General features: G+C 43.1%; 1 protein-coding gene across 1 annotated transcript; it reads left to right on the forward strand.

Annotated features, from left to right (window-relative positions):
* Positions 1-10: 10 nt before the first annotated feature.
* On the forward strand, positions 11-21878 carry arl3b (ADP ribosylation factor like GTPase 3b). The gene is made up of 6 exons (XM_021581010.2): positions 11-147; positions 11142-11285; positions 19598-19714; positions 19854-19904; positions 20001-20186; positions 20288-21878. Exons 1-6 carry the CDS (start codon positions 145-147, stop codon positions 20333-20335), a joined length of 549 nt encoding a protein of 182 aa, XP_021436685.1. The 5' UTR covers positions 11-144; the 3' UTR covers positions 20336-21878.
* The last annotated feature ends 1239 nt before the right edge of the window (positions 21879-23117 follow it).

Below are 23117 nucleotides of genomic sequence, written 5' to 3' on the forward strand. Positions count from 1 at the left end.
TCACAGAGATGTTAATATTAGCGAAAGTGGCTAATTGTAACGATAAATTCATTTGCTTTACGTGTGAGTTTGTGTAAAACGTCATCACGCCCTAGTAACCTCGACAGGGTCTTGGGAAGGTAGATCGCTAGCTAAAGCAACAATATGGTGAGGTAAATTTACTGTGATACGTTGCTATTATAATGTATTATAATGTTTCCTCTTCAAATTACTGCCACTGTACCCTTCATAAATTGGTGAACAATTAAGATGTTGGAAAAGCTGACTGCAGGGCCAGCGGTCTTGTTGCTCTATTGGTTTAGCTAGCATCATTATGAGATGTGCAGCCTAGTAGTATAGCTAACTAGCGAGGTAAACTCAATTGAAACTGTTGCTAGCTGCATAATTAGTTAGCTAGTTCAGTCGCTTCAGAACACTTTCCCTCTTTGAAACCACGGTGTCATCCTGAAGAGAGCGTCATTATTTCGAGAATAGTTCTCTATTTTCTGTATCCTCTTAGGGCTGGGCGACATGGCCAAAATATCATATCATGGTATTTTTCAAATGTTACGGTATTTTATGTTTTTGATTAATAAAAGTTCTGCATTTGCTGTATGAGTAGTGTGTGACTCTAGGGTGGGAACACATATATTCTACATTATTTCAATGGGTCTTTCTCCATTCGGATTGTTTTATACTGTTCAATTCAACTTCAAACTAAAATAATTTCCTGCATTTCCATCAATTCTTGCATTTCCTGCACTCATTTGAGATTATTTCCACACTGCCACGATATGGGCCTTATTTTTAACCAAACGTTGCAATTGCGATTTAGATCAAAACACTTGGGTGAACTTTTGGAATCATGGAAATAGAAAGTTTATTGTAATTCTATATTTAGAATATAAATAATAGTGAGCATTTTGAATACAGTGTTGTTTTACATGACAACGAATGAAAATGCCATGGACGAGTAATTGAACAGGGTAGGATCCAAAGGGATGTAACGTGTTTCCTAGGCGACCCTATAATCTTTGGTAGTGATGGGCATTCCGGCTCTTTTCAGTGAGCCGGCTCGTTCGGCTCAGCTCACCAAAATGAACCGGCTCTTTTGGCTCACAAACGGCTCTTTTAAAAAAAATGTTTTGTATTTTTTCAAGTCAAACAGTTTGCGATAATTTGACTATGATTGGTGTTAAAACAATTCTATAATTAAATTATTAAATTAAATCATACTATACCTTAACCACAATGTATTTAAAAATGCATTGGGTTGTTATGAAAAAGAATGATATTAAACATTTGCATTTAAAGTATAACTTTTTAATGTATATGAACAAAGTGCATATAAATCTAACCATTCAAAATGAATACAATCAGGACAGCATAATAGAGTATTGCACCATATCAAAGAAAAATAAATAACAATTTGCAAAACGGCAACATCCCACAAATTGAAATAAATCTAAAAAAGGATGCTATTACACGTGCATTTAAAGTAGAGGTCGACAGATTATGATTTTTCAACGCCGATACCGATTTATTGGAGGACCAAAAAAAAGCTGATACCGATTAATCGGACGATTTTTGTACGTGTGTGTATAATATATATATATATATATATATATATATATATATATATAGATATTTGTAATAATGACAATTACAACAATACTGAATGAACACCCTTATTTTAACTTAATATAATACATAAATAAAAATCAATTTGGTCTCAAATAAATAATGAAACATGTTCAATTTGGTTTAAATAATGCAAAAACATAGTGTTTGGAGTAGAAAGTAAAAGTGCAATATGTGCCATGGAAAAAAAGCTAACATTTAAGTTCCTTGCTCAGAACATGAGAACATATGAAAGCTGGTTCCTTTTAACATGAGTCTTCAATATTCCCAGTTAAGAAGTTTTAGGTTGTAGTTATTATAGGACTATTTCTCTCTATACTGTTTGTATTTCATATACCTTTGACTATTGGATGTTCTTATAGGCACTATAGTATTGCCAGCCTAATCTCGGGAGTTGATAGGCTTGAAGTCATAAACACTGCTGTGCTTCAATCATTGCGAAGAGCTGCTGGCAAACGTGGGAAAGTGCTGTTTCAATGAATGCTTACGAGCCTGCTGCTGCCTACCACCGCTCAGACTGCTCTGTCAAATCATAAACTTAATTCTATATTAATAAACACACAGGAATACGAGCCATAGGTCATTAATATGGTCAAATCCGTAAACTCTAATACCGAACCGTTACGTATTTTATCAAACGTGTGGCATCCCTAAGTCTAAATATTGCTGTTACATTGCGCAACCTTCAATGATATGTCATAATTATGTAAAATTCTGGCTAAGTAATTACGGCCTTTGTTAGGAAGAAATGGTCTTCACACAGTTCTCAACGAGCCAGGCGGCCCAAACTGCTGCATATACCCTGACTCTGCTTGCACAAAATGCAAGAGAAGTGACACAATTTCCCTATTTAATATTGCCTGCTAACATGAATTTCTTTTAACTAAATATGCAGGTATAAAGATAATATACTTGTGTATTGATTTTAAGAAAGGCATTGATGATGGGTGCAACGACAGTGCTTTTTTTTGCGAATGCGCTTGTTAAATCATCACCCGTTTGGCGAAGTAGGCTGTGATTCGATAATAAATTAACAGGCACCGATTATTTGCAACGCAAGACATGCTAGTTAAACTAGTAATATCATCAACCATGTGTAGTTAACTAGTGATTATGTTAAGATTGATTGTTTTTTATAATATAAGTTTAATGCTAGCTAGCAACTTACCTTGGCTCCTTGCTGCACTCACGTAACAGGTGGTCAGCCTGCCACGCAGTCTCCTCGTGGAGTGCAATGTAAACGGCCATAATCGGTGTCCAAAAATGCCAATTACCGATTCTTATGAAAACTTGAAATCTGCCCTAATTAATCGGCCATGCCCATTAATCGGTCGACCTCTAAAGTATAACTTTTTAAAATGTATATAAACAAAGTGCATATAAATGTAACAATTCAAAACTAATACAATCTGAACAAAATAATAGAATATTGTTCCATATCAAAGAAAAATAAATAAATGTGCAAAACTGCAGCTTCCCACATAAAACCTTAAACTGTTCCCTCTTCTCTCCTTTATTGACATGTTTTTTTTTATTCTACCTTTATTTAACTAGGCAAGTCAGTTATGAACAAATTCTTATTTTCAATGACAGCCTAGGAACAGTGGGTTAACTGCCTTGTTAACAGAATGACAGATTTTTAACTTGTCAGCTCGGAGATTTGATCTTGCAACCTTTTGGTTACTAGTCCAATGCTCTAACCACTAGGCTACCTGCTGCCTGTTATAACCAGCTGCACACAGCAGCTGGTTGCTTTTATGTGAGATTTGCATTCAGAAATGCAAGCTGCCTCACTTTCGAGGTGCTGATGCGGTCTCAGTAATTATTTGTCCCGTTTTCGAGAAGACCCTCTCAGAGGGAACGGATGTGGCCACTATGCTGAGTCTCCCTGTCATGACTTTGGTAAGCCGTGGGTAGACAGAGGCCTTGTTCTTCCACCAGCTCAGAGGATCTGCAGATCTTTGGAGGAGGGGCTACTCCAATTAGGATCGGACCTCCATTATGGCATCTGCTGAGGGATTCCTTTGTGCTGCCTCCCCAGTTGCTCTCTCGTCAAACAGCATCCAAACAGCAGACGTTTATGGCACTACTGCTGGTGCTTCTGCTCCATCTGATCCCTCTTCTTCCTGTTGCCCTGGTGCCTGAGCCAGCTGACTGCTGGGGCTGTCCCTCCCTGCTGCGGAGGTTATTCTTTGAAGAGCCTCATCAATCGCTCTGGCATCACTGAAGGCTAACTTCTTAAACCTGGGGTCAAGTGCAGCGGTTTCTGATAGCACGTGATTATATTCCATTCTGTGGAACTTTCTGTCCATTGATGAACATAGGGTGTCCATCAACTCTGTCACATGTCCTGTGGTTACATTTGCTTCTCTCTCGCGGCTGGCTGTGATTTGCTGCAGACCCTTACACAGGAGTATAATTTTTGAGGCTGTCACATAGCTGAAAAGAGAGAACAGCAACTTACTAGTTCAGGTTCATGGTTTATCTACTAATACTACATTCTCATCTACTGCTCATATACATATATAATACTGGATTAAATAATGATGTAGTAATAACTGCTTACTGTACCTCTCTCCACTGATCTCCACAGTGACCTGCTCAAAGGGTTCCAGGACTCTGCACATCTCCTCCACCACCTCCCATTCCTCTTGGGTCAGAGCATCAACAGGTGCATTGACAATGGCCAGGGTAGAGATTATGGCATCCTTTGACTCAAGAAACCGCTTCAACATATAAAATGTTGAATTCCACCTAGTAGTGCAGCCTAGGCCTCAGCTCAGGCATCCCCATCTGGCGTTGTGTAGACTTTAGTTTTTCACCACCTACTGTGCTCCTGTGGAAGTATTCCACAGCTGCTTTCACTTTGTCCACAGTGTGCTTCATCACCTTCAGAGCATCTCTTACAATCAGGTTGATTGTGTGGGCAAGACATGGATGATGGGTCCATTTTAACATTTTCATGGCTTTGGTTTAGAGGTCGACCGATTATGATTTTTCAACGCCGATACTGATTATTGGAGGACCAAAAAAGCCAATACCGAATGGAACCTTTTCAACTGGGAAAGTCAGTTAAGAGCAAGTTCTTATTTACAATGACGGGCTAGGAACCTTGTTCAGAGGCAGAAGGACACATTTTTACCTTGTCAGCTCGGGGATTCGATCTACCGACCTTTCGGTTACCTGCCCAAAGCTCTAACCACTAGGCTACCTGCCGCCCCGAGTGGGCCGGACATGCCGAGAGATGATTTGGGATTGGTCTGCCACATAGCACACTTCTGTCTATTTGAGCCTGTCAGTATGTCTAGGTAATCCAACACTGCATAAGTGTTGCTCTCCACTTTCTGGAGGTCTGAGTTTTGAAATCAGTGGATTTCGAGTATGATAGCTAAGGAGATTGAGAAAACAACACGTGTCTCAGGATTACATATTCAAACTAAGGGCAACTGTGGCATCAGAGCGGAGACTCGTCCAACCAGGAATGATGTACGGGTAAGATAGTCTAGCTAGCTACATTTTTAGAAATGACACATTTCTAATTTTGACAGAAAGAGCCATTTGCTTGGCTAGCTATAGCCTAATGTTAACTAGCTAACATTGAACCTGGTTGGTTAGCTACCTGTAGATTCATGCAGGATTGTAATGTCATGAGTTGTGATTATGGTTAATTGTTTATCTAGCTAGCCAGCGAACATTAGCTGGCTGGCTCGCTAGGTAACGTTACGTGTATGACCATATTATTTGTATCTCAGAGCTATTTGCTTGGCTAGCTATAGCCTAATGTTAGCTATCTAACATTGAACCTGGTTGATTAGCTACCTGCAGAACTAGCTAGCCACATGTCTTAACAAAATACTCCACTATGCAAGTAACCATTTTGGATGCGTTCGTAAATTCAGTCTGGCCATCTACTTCAGAGCACTCGTCTGTGTGCCAGAGCGCAGAATAACTGATGAATTTACGAACACTCAACACCCGTTGAATATGGCTGGTGTCAGTAAACATAGGCAAAAAAAAGCGTAACTAAATTGTTGCCAGCAGCACAGTCAGTCACCAGCACTCTGGATAACATAAACAGCCTTCCTGGTTAAGTGTGCCTTGAATTCTAAATAAATCACCAACAGTGTCACCAAAGCACCATCACACCATCACACATCCTCCTCTGTGTTTCACGGTGGGGACCACACATGCGGCGATCATCTGTTCACCTACTCTGCTTCTCACAACACCGCGGTTGGAACCAAAAAATCTCAAATTTGGACTCATCAGACCAACGGACAGATTTCCACCAGTCTAATGACCATTGCTCGTATTTCTTGGCCCAAGCAAGTCTCTTCTTCTTATTGATGTCCTTTAGTTGTGGTTTCTTTTCAGCAATTCAACCATGAAGGCCTGATTTCACGCAGTCTCCTCTGAACAGTTGATGTTGCGATGTGCCTGTTACTTGAACTCTGTGAAGCATTTATTTGCGCTGCAATTTCTGATGCTGGTAACTTTAATGAACTTCTCCTCTGCAGCAGAAGCAACTCTGGGTCTTCCTTTGCTGTGGTGGTCCTCATGAGAGCCAGTTTCATCAAAGCGCTTGATGGTTTTTGCAACTGCACTTGAAGAACGTTTCAAAGTTCTTGACATTTTCCTGATTGACTGACCTTCACGTCTTAAAGTAATGATGGCCTTTTGTTTCTCTTTGCTTATTTGAGCAGTTCTTGCCATAATATGGACTTGGTCTTTTACCAAATAGGGCTATCTTCTGTATACCCCCCTACCTTGTCACAAACTCATTAAGAAGGAAAGAAATTCCACAAATGAACTTAACAAGGCACACCTGTTAATTGAAATGCATTCCAGGTGACTACCTCATGAAGCTGGTTGAGAGAATGCCAAGAGTGTGCAAAGGGTTTTTGAAGAATCTCGTCTTATTTCATCGTGTTGATGTCTTCACTATTATTCTACAATGTAAAGAAAAAAAAGAAGAAAATCCCTGGAATGTTTTTAACTTTTGACTGGTACTGTATATTTAGCGCCACCTCCATGGTGTCTTAAAGGAAAGATTCACCCATTTTGAATGTTATATTGTTTTTGTGCGTTTCCTAGTGATGTTCTATCGATTCCCCGGGTCATTTCAAGATTGTGTATCTAAGTTATTGGCATTCAAGCAGGCAGAAATCCGGCCTGTTTGACGTGGCACTGTGATAGTCGCTCTCACTACATTGGAAGTTAATAGGAATACTGGAAGTTAATAAGACCTTTAGATCGCGAAAATGATTTCAATACTGGCCGATGTCTTCTCTCGAATGAACCATTGATAATATTTTTGCGATATTCCTACCGATATTCCAATCTTTTTTTTATTTAACGGAGCGTCTAAAACATTTTTCTTATTTGTCTGCCTGTTTAATTCAGGGTGCATAGCATGATGCCGTTGCTAGAGATATCATATCAAGGATATAGGAATCTAATTAATTAAGGAACACAACGCCCCACCCAGCAGACTGTCGACCAATCGCGTTGATGTTGACATGATGCGTCAAGCGGTTGCTAAACTATTCGTCACGTAATCCCTTCTCAAGAAACGTGCATATTTTCTTTAAAAGTACGTAATGTTATGATTCCAAAGCTATAAGATATTACAGATAGCAGGTTAATTATCTCAAATCTCGGAAAATATTTGTAATGTTGTGCTTCTTGTTGACGAAATTGTTTTCCATGTTGGGTTTTTAAACTAGCGCCCAAGACTCCCATTCACTCCTTGAAGGAGAGTGCTCCTTGTCCCAGAATCGCCCAGAATGCACCGCACGGCCCATTGACTTAGCGTGGGCAACGTTTCCCATTTCCTCAAAAGTATATCTGCCGTTGCGAATGTTAGCGGCACATCTATCTGCAGGTTGAATATGGTGAGATTGTAGACCCCTAAATTGATGGTGCAGTTTGTTTAGGCTATTTTTTTACAGCTAACTAGTTACTTTACATGCTAATATTGTTGTTGGTATTATTGTGTGTAGCTACATTTGCTAGCTAGCCCGCCCATAGAGCGAGCATTGCGTTGTGGAATTTGTAGTCTATTTGAGCTGCAACAGATTGTCACCACGATTTTCCATGTTGCTACCAACCTTATTATAACGCCAAAATGAAACATTTGTTCTCAAAACATATTGTTTTCACATTGTTATTTAACACTGTAAATCAAATCAAATCAAATTTTATTTGTCACATACACATGGTTAGCAGATGTTAATGCGAGTGTAGCGAAATGCTTGTGCTTCTAGTTCCGACAATGCAGTAATAACAAGTAATCTAACTAACAATTCCAAAACTACTGTCTTGTACACAGTGTAAGGGGATAAAGAATATGTACATAAGGATATATGAATGAGTGATGGTACAGAGCAGTATAGGCAAGATACAGTAGATGGTATCGGGTACAGTATGTACAAATGAGATGAGTATGTAAACAAAGTGGCATAGTATAGTATAAAGTGGCTAGTGATACATGTATTACATAAGGATACCGTCGATGATATAGAGTACAGTATATACGTATGCATATGAGATGAATAATGTAGGGTAAGTAACATTTATATAAGGTAGCATTGTTTAAAGTGGCTAGTGATATATTTACATCATTTCCCATCAATTCCCATTATTAAAGTGGCTGGAGTTGAGTCAGTGTCAGTGTGTTGGCAGCAGCCACTCAGTGTTAGTGGTGGCTGTTTAACAGTCTGATGGCCTTGAGATAGAAGCTGTTTTTCAGTCTCTCGGTCCCAGCTTTGATGCACCTGTACTGACCTCGCCTTCTGGATGATAGCGGGGTGAACAGGCAGTGGCTCGGGTGGTTGATGTCCTTGATGATCTTTATGGCCTTCCTGTGACATCGGGTGGTGTAGGTGTCCTGGAGGGCAGGTAGTTTGCCCCCGGTGATGCGTTGTGCAGACCTCACTACCCTCTGGAGAGCCTTACGGTTGAGGGCGGTGCAGTTGCCATACCAGGCGGTGATACAGCCCGCCAGGATGCTCTCGATTGTGCATCTGTAGAAGTTTGTGAGTGCTTTTGGTGACAAGCCGAATTTCTTCAGCCTCCTGAGGTTGAAGAGGCGCTGCTGCGCCTTCTTCACGATGCTGTCTGTGTGAGTGGACCAATTCAGTTTGTCTGTGATGTGTATGCCGAGGAACTTAAAACTTGCTACCCTCTCCACTACTGTTCCATCGATGTGGATAGGGGGGTGTTCCCTCTGCTGTTTCCTGAAGTCCACAATCATCTCCTTAGTTTTGTTGACGTTGAGTGTGAGGTTATTTTCCTGACACCACACTCCGAGGGCCCTCACCTCCTCCCTGTAGGCCGTCTCATCGATGTTGGTAATCAAGCCTACCACTGTTGTGTCGTCCGCAAACTTGATGATTGAGTTGGAGGCGTGCGTGGCCACGCAGTCGTGGGTGAACAGGGAGTACAGGAGAGGGCTCAGAACGCACCCTTGTGGGGCCCCAGTGTTGAGGATCAGCGGGGAGGAGATGTTGTTGCCTACCCTCACCACCTGGGGGCGGACCGTCAGGAAGTCCAGTACCCAGTTGCACAGGGCGGGGTCGAGACCCAGGGTCTCGAGCTTGATGACGAGCTTGGAGGGTACTATGGTGTTGAATGCCGAGCTGTAGTCGATGAACAGCATTCTCACATAGGTATTCCTCTTGTCCAGATGGGTTAGGGCAGTGTGCAGTGTGGTTGAGATTGCATCGTCTGTGGACCTATTTGGGCGGTAAGCAAATTGGAGTGGGTCTAGGGTGTCAGGTAGGGTGGAGGTGATATGGTCCTTGACTAGTCTCTCAAAGCACTTCATGATGACGGATGTGAGTGCTACGGGGCGGTAGTCATTTAGCTCAGTTACCTTAGCTTTCTTGGGAACAGGAACAATGGTGGCCCTCTTGAAGCATGTGGGAACAGCAGACTGGTATAGGGATTGATTGAATATGTCCGTAAACACACCGGCCAGCTGGTCTGCGCATGCTCTGAGGGCGCGGCTGGGGATGCCGTCTGGGCCTGCAGCCTTGCGAGGGTTAACACGTTTAAATGTCTTACTCACCTCGGCTGCAGTGAAGGAGAGACCGCATGTTTTCGTTGCAGGCCGTGTCAGTGGCACTGTATTGTCCTCAAAGCGGGCAAAAAAGTTATTTAGTCTGCCTGGGAGCAAGACATCCTGGTCCGTGACTGGGCTGGATTTCTTCCTGTAGTCCGTGATTGACTGTAGACCCTGCCACATGCCTCTTGTGTCTGAGCCGTTGAATTGAGATTCTACTTTGTCTCTGTACTGGCGCTTAGCTTGTTTGATAGCCTTGCGGAGGGAATAGCTGCACTGTTTGTATTCGGTCATGTTACCAGACACCTTGCCCTGATTAAAAGCAGTGGTTCGCGCTTTCAGTTTCACACGAATGCTGCCATCAATCCACGGTTTCTGGTTAGGGAATGTTTTAATCGTTGCTATGGGAACGACATCTTCAACGCACGTTCTAATGAACTCGCACACCGAATCAGCGTATTCGTCAATGTTGTTATCTGATGCAATACGAAACATCTCCCAGTCCACGTGATGGAAGCAGTCTTGGAGTGTGGAGTCAGCTTGGTCGGACCAGCGTTGGACAGACCTCAGCGTGGGAGCCTCTTGTTTTAGTTTCTGTCTGTAGGCAGGGATCAACAAAATGGAGTCGTGGTCAGCTTTTCCGAAAGGGGGGCGGGGTATGTTTCTGTATGTTTCTTTCATCACACCATGTCACGTTGGCCATGAGGCATACGCCCCCGCCCCTCTTCTTACCAGAAAGATGTTTGTTTCTGTCAGCGCGATGTGTGGAGAAACCCGTTGGCTGCACCGCTTCGGATAGCGTCTCTCCAGTGAGCCATGTTTCAGTGAAGCAAAGGACGTTACAGTCTCTGATGTCCCTCTGGAATGCTACCCTTGCTCGGATTTCATCAACCTTGTTGTCAAGAGACTGGACATTGGCAAGAAGAATGCTAGGGAGTGGTGCGCGCTGTGCCCGTCTCCGGAGTCTGACCAGAAGACCGCCTCGTTTCCCTCTCTTTCGGAGTCGTTTTTTTGGGTCGCTGCATAGGATCCACTCCGTTGTCCTGTTTGTAAGGCAGAACACAGGATCCGCGTCGCGAAAAACATATTCTTGGTCGTACTGATGGTGAGTTGATGCTGATCTTATATTCAGTAGTTCTTCTCGACTGTATGTAATGAAACCTAAGATGACCTGGGGTACTAATGTAAGAAATAACACGTAAAAAAACAAAAAACTGCATAGTTTCCTAGGAACGCGAAGCGAGGCGGCCATCTCTGTCGGCGCCGGAATGGTTAACCAGTTATTACTGGTTTTGGGTGGATTTTCCTTTAATGTAACCATGTTTGCGTTCTGAACCCTTGTAAACTAGTATAACGGTAGGGTCGGAATCTTCTGGTAAATAGCAGGTATGCTCCTCCGTTGGTCATGTCACGACTCGGGATAACCCATAATGGATTGTGTTTTGATATATTGCAGGGTTTGCTGTCAATCCTTCGAAAGCTAAAGAGCACACCTGATCAGGAGGTTCGGATCTTGTTGTTGGGTTTGGACAACGGAGGAAAGACCACGCTACTGAAACAACTGGCCTCTGAGGACATCAGTCACATCACTCCCACACAGGTAATGAGGAACACACACCTTTAGGGGAGCCTAGCATTATTATTTTTTGCGGTAGAAGTGCAGTAATATCAAACAGTGGATGTTTTTGCTATCACTCATTACTGTAGCCTATGCTATTTAGTACTGTAAACTGTACTATGATGAGAATATTCTGTGCCCCCAGTCGAATTGGTATTTATCAAGTCAAATATATTGGTCTCACACACATATTTAGCAGATGTTATTGAGGGTGTAGCGAACTGCTTGTGTTCCTAGCTACAGTGCAGTAATATCTAACAATACACACGCATCTAAAGTAAAAGAATGGAATAAAGAAATATATAAATATTAGGACGAGCAATGTCGGAGTGCCATTGACTAAAATACAGTAGAATAGAGTACAGTATATACATATGAAATGAGTATAGCAGTATGTAAACATTAATAAAGTGACCAGTGAGTCCATGTCTTAAGGCAGCAGCCTCTAAGGTGCAGAATTACATAGTGATGGCTATTTAACAGACGAATGGCCTTGGGATAGAAGCTGTTTTTCAGTCTCTCGGTCCCAGCTTTGATGCACCTATACTGACCTCGCCTTCTGGATGGTAGCAGGGTGAACAGGCAATGGCTCGGGTGGTTGATGTCATTGATGATCTTTTTGGCCTTCCTGTGACATCGAGTGCTGTAGGTGTCCTGGAGGGCAGGCAGTGTACCTCCGGTGATGCGTTATGGGTACCGCACCACCCTCTGAAGGGCCCTGCGGTTGTGGGCAGTGCAGTCGCCGTACCAGGCGGTTATGCAGCCCGACAGGATGCTCTCAATTGTGCATCTGTAAAAGTTTGTGAGGGTCTTAGGGCCAAAGCTACATTTCTTCGGCCTCCTGAGGTTGAAGAGATGCTGTTGCGCCTTCTTCACCACACTGTCTGTGTGAGTGGACCATTTCAGGTCGTTGGTGAAGCTTTTCACCTTCTCCACTGCAGTCGGGTTGACGTGGATACTGGGGTGCTCCATCTGCTGTTTCCTGAAGTCCACGATCAGCTCCTTCGTTTTGTTGACGTAGAGGGATAAGTTATTTTCCTGGCACCAGTCCGCCAGGGCCCTCACCTCCTTCCTGTAGGCTGTCTCATCATTGTTGGTAATCAGGCCTATTAATCAAATAAAAGCTTTTTCTTTTGTCATGTGCGCTGAATACAACCGGTGTAGACCTTACAGTGACATGCTTATTTACAGACCCTAACCAACAGTGCAATTTTTAAGTAAAAAAAATAGGTATTAGGTGAACAATAGATAATTAATTAAATAAAAAACAACAGTAAAAAGACAGTGAATTATAACAGTAGTGAGGCTATATACAGGCACCGGTTAGTCGGGCTAATTGAGGTTGTACGTACATGTTGGTATGGTAAACAGAGAGTAGTAGCAACAGTGTAAAGAGGGGTTGGGGGGTGGCGGGACACAATGCAGATAGTCCAGGTAGCCAATGTGCAGGGACACCGGTTAGTCGGGCTAATTGAGGTAGTATGTACATGAATGTATAGTTAAAGTGACTATGTGTGTATATATGGTAAACGGAGAGTAGCAGCAAGCTCTCAACCTGCTCCACTACAGCCCCGTCGATGACAATGGGGGTGTGCTCGGTCCTCCTTTTCCTGTAGTCCACAATCATCTCCTTACTCTTGGTTACGTTGAGGGATAGGTTGTTATTCTGTAACCACCCGGCCAGGTCTCTGACCTACATATAGGCTGTCTCATCATTGTTGGTGATCAGGCCTACCACTGTTGTGTCATCGGCAAACTTAATGATGTTGTTGGAGTCATGCCTGGCCACGCAGTCATGGGTGAAGAGGGAGTACGGGAGGGGACTGAGCACGCACCCCTGAGGGGCTCCAGTGTTGAGGATCAGCGTGGTAGATGTGTTGCTACCTACCCTCACCACCTGGGGGCGGCTCGTCAGGAAGGCCAGGATCCAGTTGCAGACGGAGCCGTTTAGTCCCAGGATCCTTAGCTTAGTTTAGAGCTTTGAGGGTACTATGATATTGAACGCTGAGCTGTAGTCAATGAATAGCATTCTGACGTAGGGGTTCCTTTTGTCCAGGTGGGAAAGGGTAGTGTGGAGTGCAATAGAGATTGCATCATCTGTGGATCTGTTTGGGCGGTATGCAAGTTGGAGTGGGTCTAGGGTTTCTGGGATACTAGTGTTAATGTGAGCCATTACCAGCCTTTCAAAGCACTTCATGGCTACAGACGTAAGGGTCTGTCATCATTTAGTCAGGTTGCCTTTAGTGTTCTTGGGCACAGGGACTATGGTGGTCAGCTTGAAACATGTTGGTATTACAGACTCAATCAGGGACATGTTGAAAATGTCAGTGAAGACACCTGCCAGTTGGTCAGCACACGCCTGGAGCACACTTCCTGGTAATCCGTCTGAATGTTGACCTATTTAAAGGTCTTACTCACGTCAGCTATGGAGAGAGTGAACAGCTGATGCTCTCATGCATGCCTCAGTGTTGCTTGCATCGAAGCGAGCATAGAAGTGATTTAGCTCGTCTGGTAGGCATGTGTAACTGGGCAGCTCGCGGCTGTGCTTCCCTTTTGTAGTCTGTAATAAGACGAGTGTCTGAGCCGGTGAAGTACAATTCAATCTTAGCCCTGTTTTGGCGCTTTGCCTGTTTGATGGTTTGTCGGAGGACATAGCAGGATTTCTTATAATCTTCCGGGTTAGAGTCCCCCACCTTGAAAGCGACATCTCTACCCCTTAGCTCAGTGCGAATGTTGCCTGTAATCCATGGCTTCTGGTTGGGGTATGTGTGTACAGTCACTGTGGGGACATCATCGATGCACTTATTGATGAAGCCAGTGACTGATGTGGTGTACTCCTCAATGCAATCGGAAGAATCAGGTAACATAATCCAGTCTGTGATAGCCATGCAGTCCTGTAGTTTAGCATCTGCTTCATCTGACCACTGGTGCTTCCAGCTTTAATTTTAGCTTCTAAGCAGGAATTAGGAGGATAGAATTGTTGTCAGATTTACCAAATGGAGGGTGGGTGAGAGCTTTGTACGCGTCTCTGTGTGTGGAGTACAGGTGATCTAGACTTAAAAAAAAAATGTTATTCCTCTGGTTGTGCATTTAGCATATTAAATCAATTTTACCTAATTTCTATCAAGTTTCCCTGTATTAATTTATGGCTGCAATCCCGTTAAGGGGATAATTTTCATCAACAACCGCTGAATTGCATAGCGCCACATTCAATGAATATTACTAAAAATATTTATATTCATGAAATGACAAGTGTAATATAGGAAAACACAGCTTAGCCTTTTGTTAATCCACCTGTCGTGAAAATATGCTTTACAGGGGAAGCAATCCAAGCGTTTAAGTTTATGTATCACTCGACAAAACATTATGTACACTTAGCATCAAGTAGCTTGGTCGCGAAAAGCAATCAAATTAATCGTTTACCTTTGATCTTCGGATGTTTTCACTCACGAGACTCCCAGTTACACAATAAATGTTCCTTTTGTTCCATAAAGATTATTTTTATATCCAAAATACCTCCGTTTGTTTGGCGGGTTATGTTCAGAAGTCCACAGGAAAGGGCGGTCACGACAACGCAGACAAATTCCAAATAGTTTCCATAATCTCAACAGAAACATGTCAAACGGTTTTTATAATCAATCCTCAGGTTGTTTTTAAAATATATAATGGATAATATATCAACCGCAAATGTCTTTATCAGTAGGAGAGGGAAAGGCAATCGCAGCCCAAACTATGTTGCGCGAGCAAAACTCATGCGACCACCTGACGCGATGTTATCTTTCTGGCTCATTTTTCAAAATAAAAGCCTGAAACTATGTCTGAAGACTGTTGACACCTTGAGGAAGCGATAGGAAAAATCTGGTTGATATCCCTTTAAATGGAGCAAAGGGAGGCTATGGAACATGGAGTTTTCAAAATAGAAGCCACTTCCTGGTTTGATTTTCCTCAGGGTTTCGCCTGCAATGTCAGTTCTGTTATACTCACAGACAATATTTTGACAGTTTTGGAGACCTCTGAGACTATCACAGTGCAGATGCATTTATACGGAGACTTGATTACACACAGGTGGATTGTATTTATCATCATTAGTCATTTAGGTCAACATTGGATCATTCAGAGATCCTCACTGAACTTCTGGAGAGAGTTTGCTGCACTGAAAGTAAAGGGGCTGAATAATTTTGCACGCCCAATTTTTCAGTTTTGGATTTGTTAAAAAAGTTTGAAATATCCAATAAATGTCGTTCCACTTCATGATTGTGCACCACTTGTTGATTCTTCACAAAAAAATACAGTTTTATATCTTTATGTTTGAAGCCTGAAATGTGGCAAAAGGTCGCAAAGTTCAAGGGGGCCGAATACTTTCGCAAGGCACTGTATATATGCTGCACCGGCTAGATAGAACAGCACACTCTGGTAAGACGAGGGGGGGGGGGCGGCGGTCTGTACATATTTGTAAACAGCTGGTGCACGAAATCTAAGGAGACACACTATAGACCACACTATTTTCCAAGAGAGTTTTCATCTATACTTTTTGTGGCTGTTTATTTATCACCACAGTCAGTCAGCTGTATAAGGAAATAAGCAAACAGCAAACCGCTCACCCAGAGGTGGCGCTCCTAGAGGCCGGGGACTTTAACTTCTTATGGCGAGAGCATCATGAAGAACAAGGAACACACCAGGCCGGTCCGAGATACTGTTGTGAAGAAGTTTAAAGCCGGATTTGGATACAAAAAGATTTCCCAAGCTTTAAACATCCCAAGGAGCACTGTGCAAGCGATAATATTGAAATGGAAGGAGTATCAGACCACTGCAAATCTACCAAGACCTGGCCGTCCCTCTAAACTTTCAGATCATACAAGGAGAAGACTGATCAGAGATGCAGCCAAGAGGCCCATGATCACTCTGGATGAACTGCAGAGATCTACAGCTGAGGTGGGAGACTCTGTCCATAGGACAACAATCAGTCGTATATTGCACAAATCTGGCCTTTATGGAAGAGTGGCAAGAAGAAAGCCATTTCTTAAAGATATCCATAAAAAGTGTTGTTTAAAGTTTGCCACAAGCCACCTGGGAGACACACCAAACATCTGGAAGAAGGTGCTCTGGTCAGATGAAACCAAAATTGAACTTTTTGGCAACAATGCAAAACGTTATGTTTGGCGTAAAAGCAACACAGCTCATCACCATGAACACACCATCCCCACTGTCAAACATGGTGGTGGCAGCATCATGGTTTGGGCCTTCTTTTCTTCAGCAGGGACAGGGAAGATGGTTAAAATTGATGAGAAGATGGATGGAGCCAAATACAGGACCATTCTGGAAGAAAACCTGATGGAGTCTGCAAAAGACCTGAGACTGGGACGGAGATTTGTCTTCCAACAAGACAATGATCCAAAACATAAAGCAAAATCTACAATGGAATGGTTCAAAAATAAACATATCCAGGTGTTAGAATGGCCAAGTCAAAGTCCAGACCTGAATCCAATCGAGAATCTGTGGAAAGAACTGAAAACTGCTGTTCACAAATGCTCTCCAACCAACCTCACTGAGCTCGAGCTGTTTTGCAAGGAGGAATGGGAAAAAATGTCAGTCTCTCGATGTGCAAAACTGATAGAGACATACCCCAAGCGACTTACAGCTGTAATCGCAGCAAAAGGTGGCGCTACAAAGTATTAACTTAAGGGGGCTGAATAATTTTGCACGCCCAATTTTCCAGTTTTTGATTTGTTAAAAAAGTTTGAAATATCCAATAAATGTCGTTCCACTTCATGATTGTGTCCCACTTGTTGTTGATTCTTCACAAAAAAATACAGTTTTATATCTTTATGTTTGAAGCCTGAAATGTGGCAAAAGGTCGCAAAGTTCAAGGGGGCCGAATACTTTCGCAAGGCACTGTGTGTGTGTATATATATATATAATATCTATATCCTGCTACCTAAATATCCATGTCATCATTCATTCAGCCACGATTCTGTGAAACATAAGATGTTTTTTTTTTTTTGATGCCTCGTTGGTAGGATATTCGTGATTGTACCTCATATAATTTATTGTACGTTGGCGAGTAATATTGACGGTAACGGCAGCTTCCCCACTCGCCTTCTCCGGATCCTTACGAGGCACCCCGATCTGTCCTCTGTACCTGCATCTCTTTCTCTTGCCAATAACGGGGATGTTGGCCTTGTCGGGTGTTCGCAGTATATCCTGTGCTTCCTGCTTGCTGAAGAAAAAATCTTTGTCTAACCTGAGGTGAGTGATCGCTGTCCAGAAGCTCATTTTTGCCGTAAGATACGGTGGCAGAAACATTATGTACAAAATAAGTTACAACGTGGAAAAAACACATTAAAACTGCTGCCATTTCTTCCAGCGCCAAGTTTGTAGACGACAGCTGTGGTGTACAGGAGGGGGCTGAGCGGGGCCCCTGTGTTGAGGATCAGCGAAGCGGAGGTGTTGTTTCCTACCTTCACCACCTGGGGGCGGACCGTCAGGAAGTCCAGTACCCAGTTGCACAGGGCGGGGTTCAGACCCAGGGCCCCAAGCTTAATGATGAGCTTGGAGGGTACTATGGTGTTGAAGGCTGAGCTATAGTCAATGAACAGCATTCTTACATAGGTATTCAGCTTGTCCAGATGGGATAAGGCAATACGATGGCGATTGCGTCGTCTTTGGATCTATTTAGTCAGTATGCAAATTGAAGTGGGTAGCGTGTAAGGTAGAGGTAATATGATCTATGATTAGTCTCTCAAAGCACTTCATGACGACAGAAGTGAGTCCTACGGGGTGATAGTCATTTAGTTCAGTTACCAGCTGGTCAGCTGGTCTGCTCATGCTCTGAGGACATGGCTAGGGATGCCGTCTGGGCCGACAGCCTTGCAAGGGTTAACACATTTAAATGTCTTAATCATGTCAGCCACAGAGAATGAGAGCCCACAGTCCTTGGAAGCGGGCTGCGTCGGTGGCACTGTGATATCCTCAAAGCGGGTGAAGAATGTGTTTAGCTTGTCCAGGAGCACGACGTCGGTGTCCGCGACGTGGCTGGTTTTCCCTTTGTAATCCATGATTGTCTGTAGACCCTGCCACATATACGTCTTGTGTCTGAGCCGTTGAATTGCGACTCAACTTTGTCTCTGTACTGATGTATTGCCTGTTTTGATAGCCTTACAGAGGGAATAACTACAGTGTTTGTATTCAACCATATTCCCAGTCATCTTGCCATGGTTAAATGCAGTGGTTCGCACTTTCAGTTTTGTGCGAATACTGCCTAGTGTCCACAGATTTTGATTTGGGTAGGTTTTAATAGTTACAGTGGAAACAACATCCGCCATACACTTCCTGATGATCTCGGTCACCGTTTCAGTGTTCAATGTTATTCTAGAGGCTACCAGGAACATATCCCAGTTCGCGTGACCAAAACAATCTTGAAGCCTGGATTCCAATTGGTTAGACCAGCGTCGAATAGACCTTAGCACGGGTACTTCCTGTTTGAGTTTCTGCCTATAGGATGGGGTGAACAAAATTAAGTCATGATCGGATTTGCCGGGGGTGGGGGAGGGCCTTGTAGACATCCGGAAGTTGGCGTAGCAGTGGTCAAGTTTTTTTGATTTATTTGTTTTATTTTTATAAAGCAGGCGAGTACTACAGTCAAGTTGTTAATAGAACTTCGGTAGCGTTTTCCTCAAATTTGCTTTGTTAAAATCCCCAGCTACAATAAATGCAGCCTCAGGATATGTGGTTTCCAGTTTGAACAAAGTCCAGTGTAGTTCCTTGAGTGCATTAGTGGTATCGGCTTGAGGGGGAATATACACGGCTGTGACTATAACCGAAGAGAATTCCCTTGGGAGGTAATACGGTCACCATTTTGATTGTGAGGTATTCTAGGTTGTGTAAACAAAAGGACTTGAGTTTCTGTACATTATCACAATCACACCATGACCAATCATGAAACATTCACCCCCGCCTTTCTTCATCCCGGTGAGTTCTTTATTCCTGTGCGCGGTGTACTGAGAACCCATCTGGCTGTATAGACAGTGACTGTATATCTGGAGAGAGCCATGATTCCGTGAAAGAGTATGTTAGTCATAACAGTCAATAACCTACAGAACTTAAGAGAAACTCATCCAGTATTAAGCCATGGAACGCCTTGATTGGCCAGTGAGTGGCCAAGCCCTTGTCACACCTACAGCTTGTTTATTCAGCGAAACCCAGCCTTGCTGCCAGCACTTAGTTTTACCATTGTATTAGGTTTGTTAAAATAGAGTCCTAACACTTCTAAACCCAAGCCCCCCCTCTCTCTCCAGGGCTTCAACATAAAGAGTGTTCAGTCTCAGGGTTTTAAGCTGAATGTGTGGGACATCGGGGGACAGAGGAAGATCAGACCCTACTGGAGAAACTACTTTGAGAACACTGATGTGCTGGTGAGTGGCTCAACCGTAGCTTCCTTTATGGGGGTATGACTTATATAATAAATATATGTGTGTGTGTGTATATATACATACACACACCACCAGTAGTGTGTGAATAATCATTTTGAATGGAGATACTACCGTATTTCAGATTTATGTCATCGACAGTGCGGACAGAAAAAGATTTGAAGAGACGGGACAGGTGAGTTTTCTTTCTCTTCAGTGATGTTTGTGTAATGTGCACATTCGACGTATACATACGTTTATATTGGGGACCCCATGCTGGTTTGTGTTCTAGGAGCTGGCTGAGCTGTTGGATGAGGAGAAGCTGAGTGGGGTTCCAGTGCTGATCTTTGCCAACAAGCAAGACCTGCTGACGGCTGCCCCAGCTTCTGAGATTGCTGAGGGACTCAACCTGCACACTATCCGGGACCGCGTCTGGCAGATCCAGTCCTGCTCCGCCCTCACTGGAGAGGGTGTACAGGTGAGACACCAGCCCTAACCCATCAATCTACAACAGGGGTTGGGGTCAATTCATGTTTTCACTTCAGGAAGTGACATTTTATTATTTCTGTTTCCTTTCAGGATGGAATGAACTGGGTCTGCAAGAGTGTCAATGCTAAGAAGAAGTAGCACAGCTGTCTGCTTTCTCATACACACACACACACACACACACACCCTAAGCCTGTGGGAGGACGGGTTGTACTTGTGAATGTACACACTAAACATGGACTTGAAGAAAGTTTTTAACTGCCTTGCTGGTCAATACACATTGTTTACTAAACTAAATTTCTCGCGAAAACTACAACTTCCATTGTTGCTCTTCAAAATTGATTATTTGTATTTGGGGGTACAAAGGGAAGGAAACCCATCCCAGGAGACCCACCAGCCTAACCATATCATAAGAAATTCCGTCCCAGGACATTCCAGACCTTTCTACTGTCCTTCACCACAACACCAGCCTCTTCCCTCTCTCCTATCCTCGGTACCAGTCCGTTTGTCTTATATTCCACTCCTTGTACTGTCATACTGTATGCCAAAGCATAACAGGAGTGGCAAGGAGTGGAATGATATCAAAACAGACTGTTACCCAGACTACCTCTCTCCACCTCTCATTCGATCTTTCTTTCCTCTCTTTCCATATTTTTCTTATTTGTACAGTTTGCTCAGTTTTTTATTCCATGCTCCAAGCTCTTTTCTCGCTGCAGTTCTGTTGGAAGTAGGGTATATTTTTGTAATTCTCTATTTATGGTGAAGTAGAGGGTAATTTGCTTACAAATAATAGATACGGTGTGTGGTTACTGGTTTACTAGGATGACAGGGCAACATTGTATACTGTGCTTTACTCCCCTGAGAAAAGGTTACGTGTGTTAATATGTACATTTAAAAAACGCACACACAAAAACGCTATAGGACAACTCTGAAATGGCACTCTGTTCCCTAAATAATTAACTAGAGTAGACCACAGCCCATATGAGTAGAGCCCTATCTAGTGAATAGTGTGCCATTTTGGACAGAACCTAATAAATAAAATAGAAAAATACTACATTTTTGATGATCAATTGTATATAACTCGCCCCAATTTTTTACCTTTATTTAACTAGGCAAGTCGGTTAAGAACAAATTATTATTTTCAGTGACGGCCTAGGAACAGTGGGTTAACTGCCTTGTTCAGGGCCAGAACGACAGATTTTTACCTTGTCAGCTCGGGGTTTTGATCTTGCAACCTTTCGGTTACATGTCTAACGCTCTAACCACTAGGCTACCTGCCACCCCTATTCATATGTTATGTGCATGCAGTAGAGCATATATTACACCTGTACTATGTAATCTATTGTATTTGCATATGTAGATCAGTGGAGGCTGGTGGGAGGAGCTATAGGAGGATAGACTGGAATGGAATAATTGGAACGGTATCAAACAAACCACATGTTTGACTCTGTTCCGGTCTTTCCATTCCAGTCATTACAATGAGCCTGTACTCCTATAACTCCTCCCACCAGCCTCCCACTGGTGTTGATAGATTTTAACAGAGATAAATGACCAGTGTATTTCTCAAGTGTTTCATTGTCTTGGGTTTTAGAGGGAATTTAAACAAGGCTCTTTCCTTTTAATATTCTTGAATGTGATCTGTCCAAGGATTGAAGGTCCGTGAATAAAATGTGATGGGAAAAAATGGCATTGTTTTCTGAGCTGGCTGTCGTGGTAGTAAAAAGAGGACCAGCCAACACACATACACACACACACTTCTGTGTGATGAGCTATGGAGGACACCACTTTACCTGTTCGCTGCCTATGCCCTTGTATATTTGCCAGTCCTTGTAAAGGGCTCTGGTGTGGGGTTTCTCCATCTCCAAAACACTAGCGTCTCACACACACAGGTGGGGTCACAGACCAACCTTGCCTCACACAGGTGGGGTCAGCTGGTTTTGACATTGAAAAGGCCCAGCTGGTTTGGCCCCTGAGTGGGGCAGCTCCCTCTCTGTGTGTGTGTGTGTGGCAGCCTTCCGCCACAGTCGACTCCTACAGGCCTATGTTTAACTACTAGTCAGACCACAGCTGTTCCGTGGTTGGTTCAGGCCTGCTGCACATAGTTGTGAGGGTGTTGCATCTGCTACAGGGGAGAGAACACTGGCCATAAAACACTGACATCCAGCTGTGTGCATGTGAGAGAGCAATGCATTCTGAGGGCTTGTGGCTGTGGGACTATAAAAGGTCTCTGTGCTTTTACAAAGACCCATTGTGAAACACTCTTTCTCTCTCGATTCCTACTTGGGCCAGGCACTATCTGAATATATATATACAGTGCCTTGCGAAAGTATTCGGCCCCCTTGAAATTTGCGACCTTTTGCCACATTTCAGGCTTCAAACATAAAGATATAAAACTGTATTTTTTTTTGTGAAGAATCAACAACAAGTGGGACACAATCATGAAGTGGAACGACATTTATTGGATATTTCAAACATTTTTAACAAATCCAAAACTGAAAAATTGGGCGTGCAAAATTATTCAGCCCCCTTAAGTTAATACTTTGTAGCGCCACCTTTTGCTGCGATTACAGCTGTAAGTCGCTTGGGGTATGTCTCTATCAGTTTTGCACATCGAGAGACTGACATTTTTTCCCATTCCTCCTTGCAAAACAGCTCAAGCTCAGTGAGGTTGGATGGAGAGCATTTGTGAACAGCAGTTTTCAGTTCTTTCCACAGATTCTCGATTGGATTCAGGTCTGGACTTTGACTTGGCCATTCTAACACCTGGATATGTTTATTTTTGAACCATTCCATTGTAGATTTTGCTTTATGTTTTGGATCATTGTCTTGTTGGAAGACAAATCTCCGTCCCAGTCTCAGGTCTTTTGCAGACTCCATCAGGTTTTCTTCCAGAATGGTCCTGTATTTGGCTCCATCCATCTTC

Source organism: Oncorhynchus mykiss, chromosome 23, assembly GCF_013265735.2.
Source record: "Oncorhynchus mykiss isolate Arlee chromosome 23, USDA_OmykA_1.1, whole genome shotgun sequence".
Classification (NCBI taxonomy): Eukaryota; Metazoa; Chordata; class Actinopteri; order Salmoniformes; family Salmonidae; genus Oncorhynchus; species Oncorhynchus mykiss.

What these genes read in the sequence shown, in the direction of transcription:
- arl3b (XM_021581010.2), top strand. An exon ending in GTCACATCACTCCCACACAG is followed by an intron (nt 11,286 to 19,597) that starts GTAATGAGGAAC and finishes CTCTCTCTCCAG; the next exon opens with GGCTTCAACATAAAGAGTGT. An exon ending in GATTTGAAGAGACGGGACAG is followed by an intron (nt 19,905 to 20,000) that starts GTGAGTTTTCTT and finishes TTTGTGTTCTAG; the next exon opens with GAGCTGGCTGAGCTGTTGGA.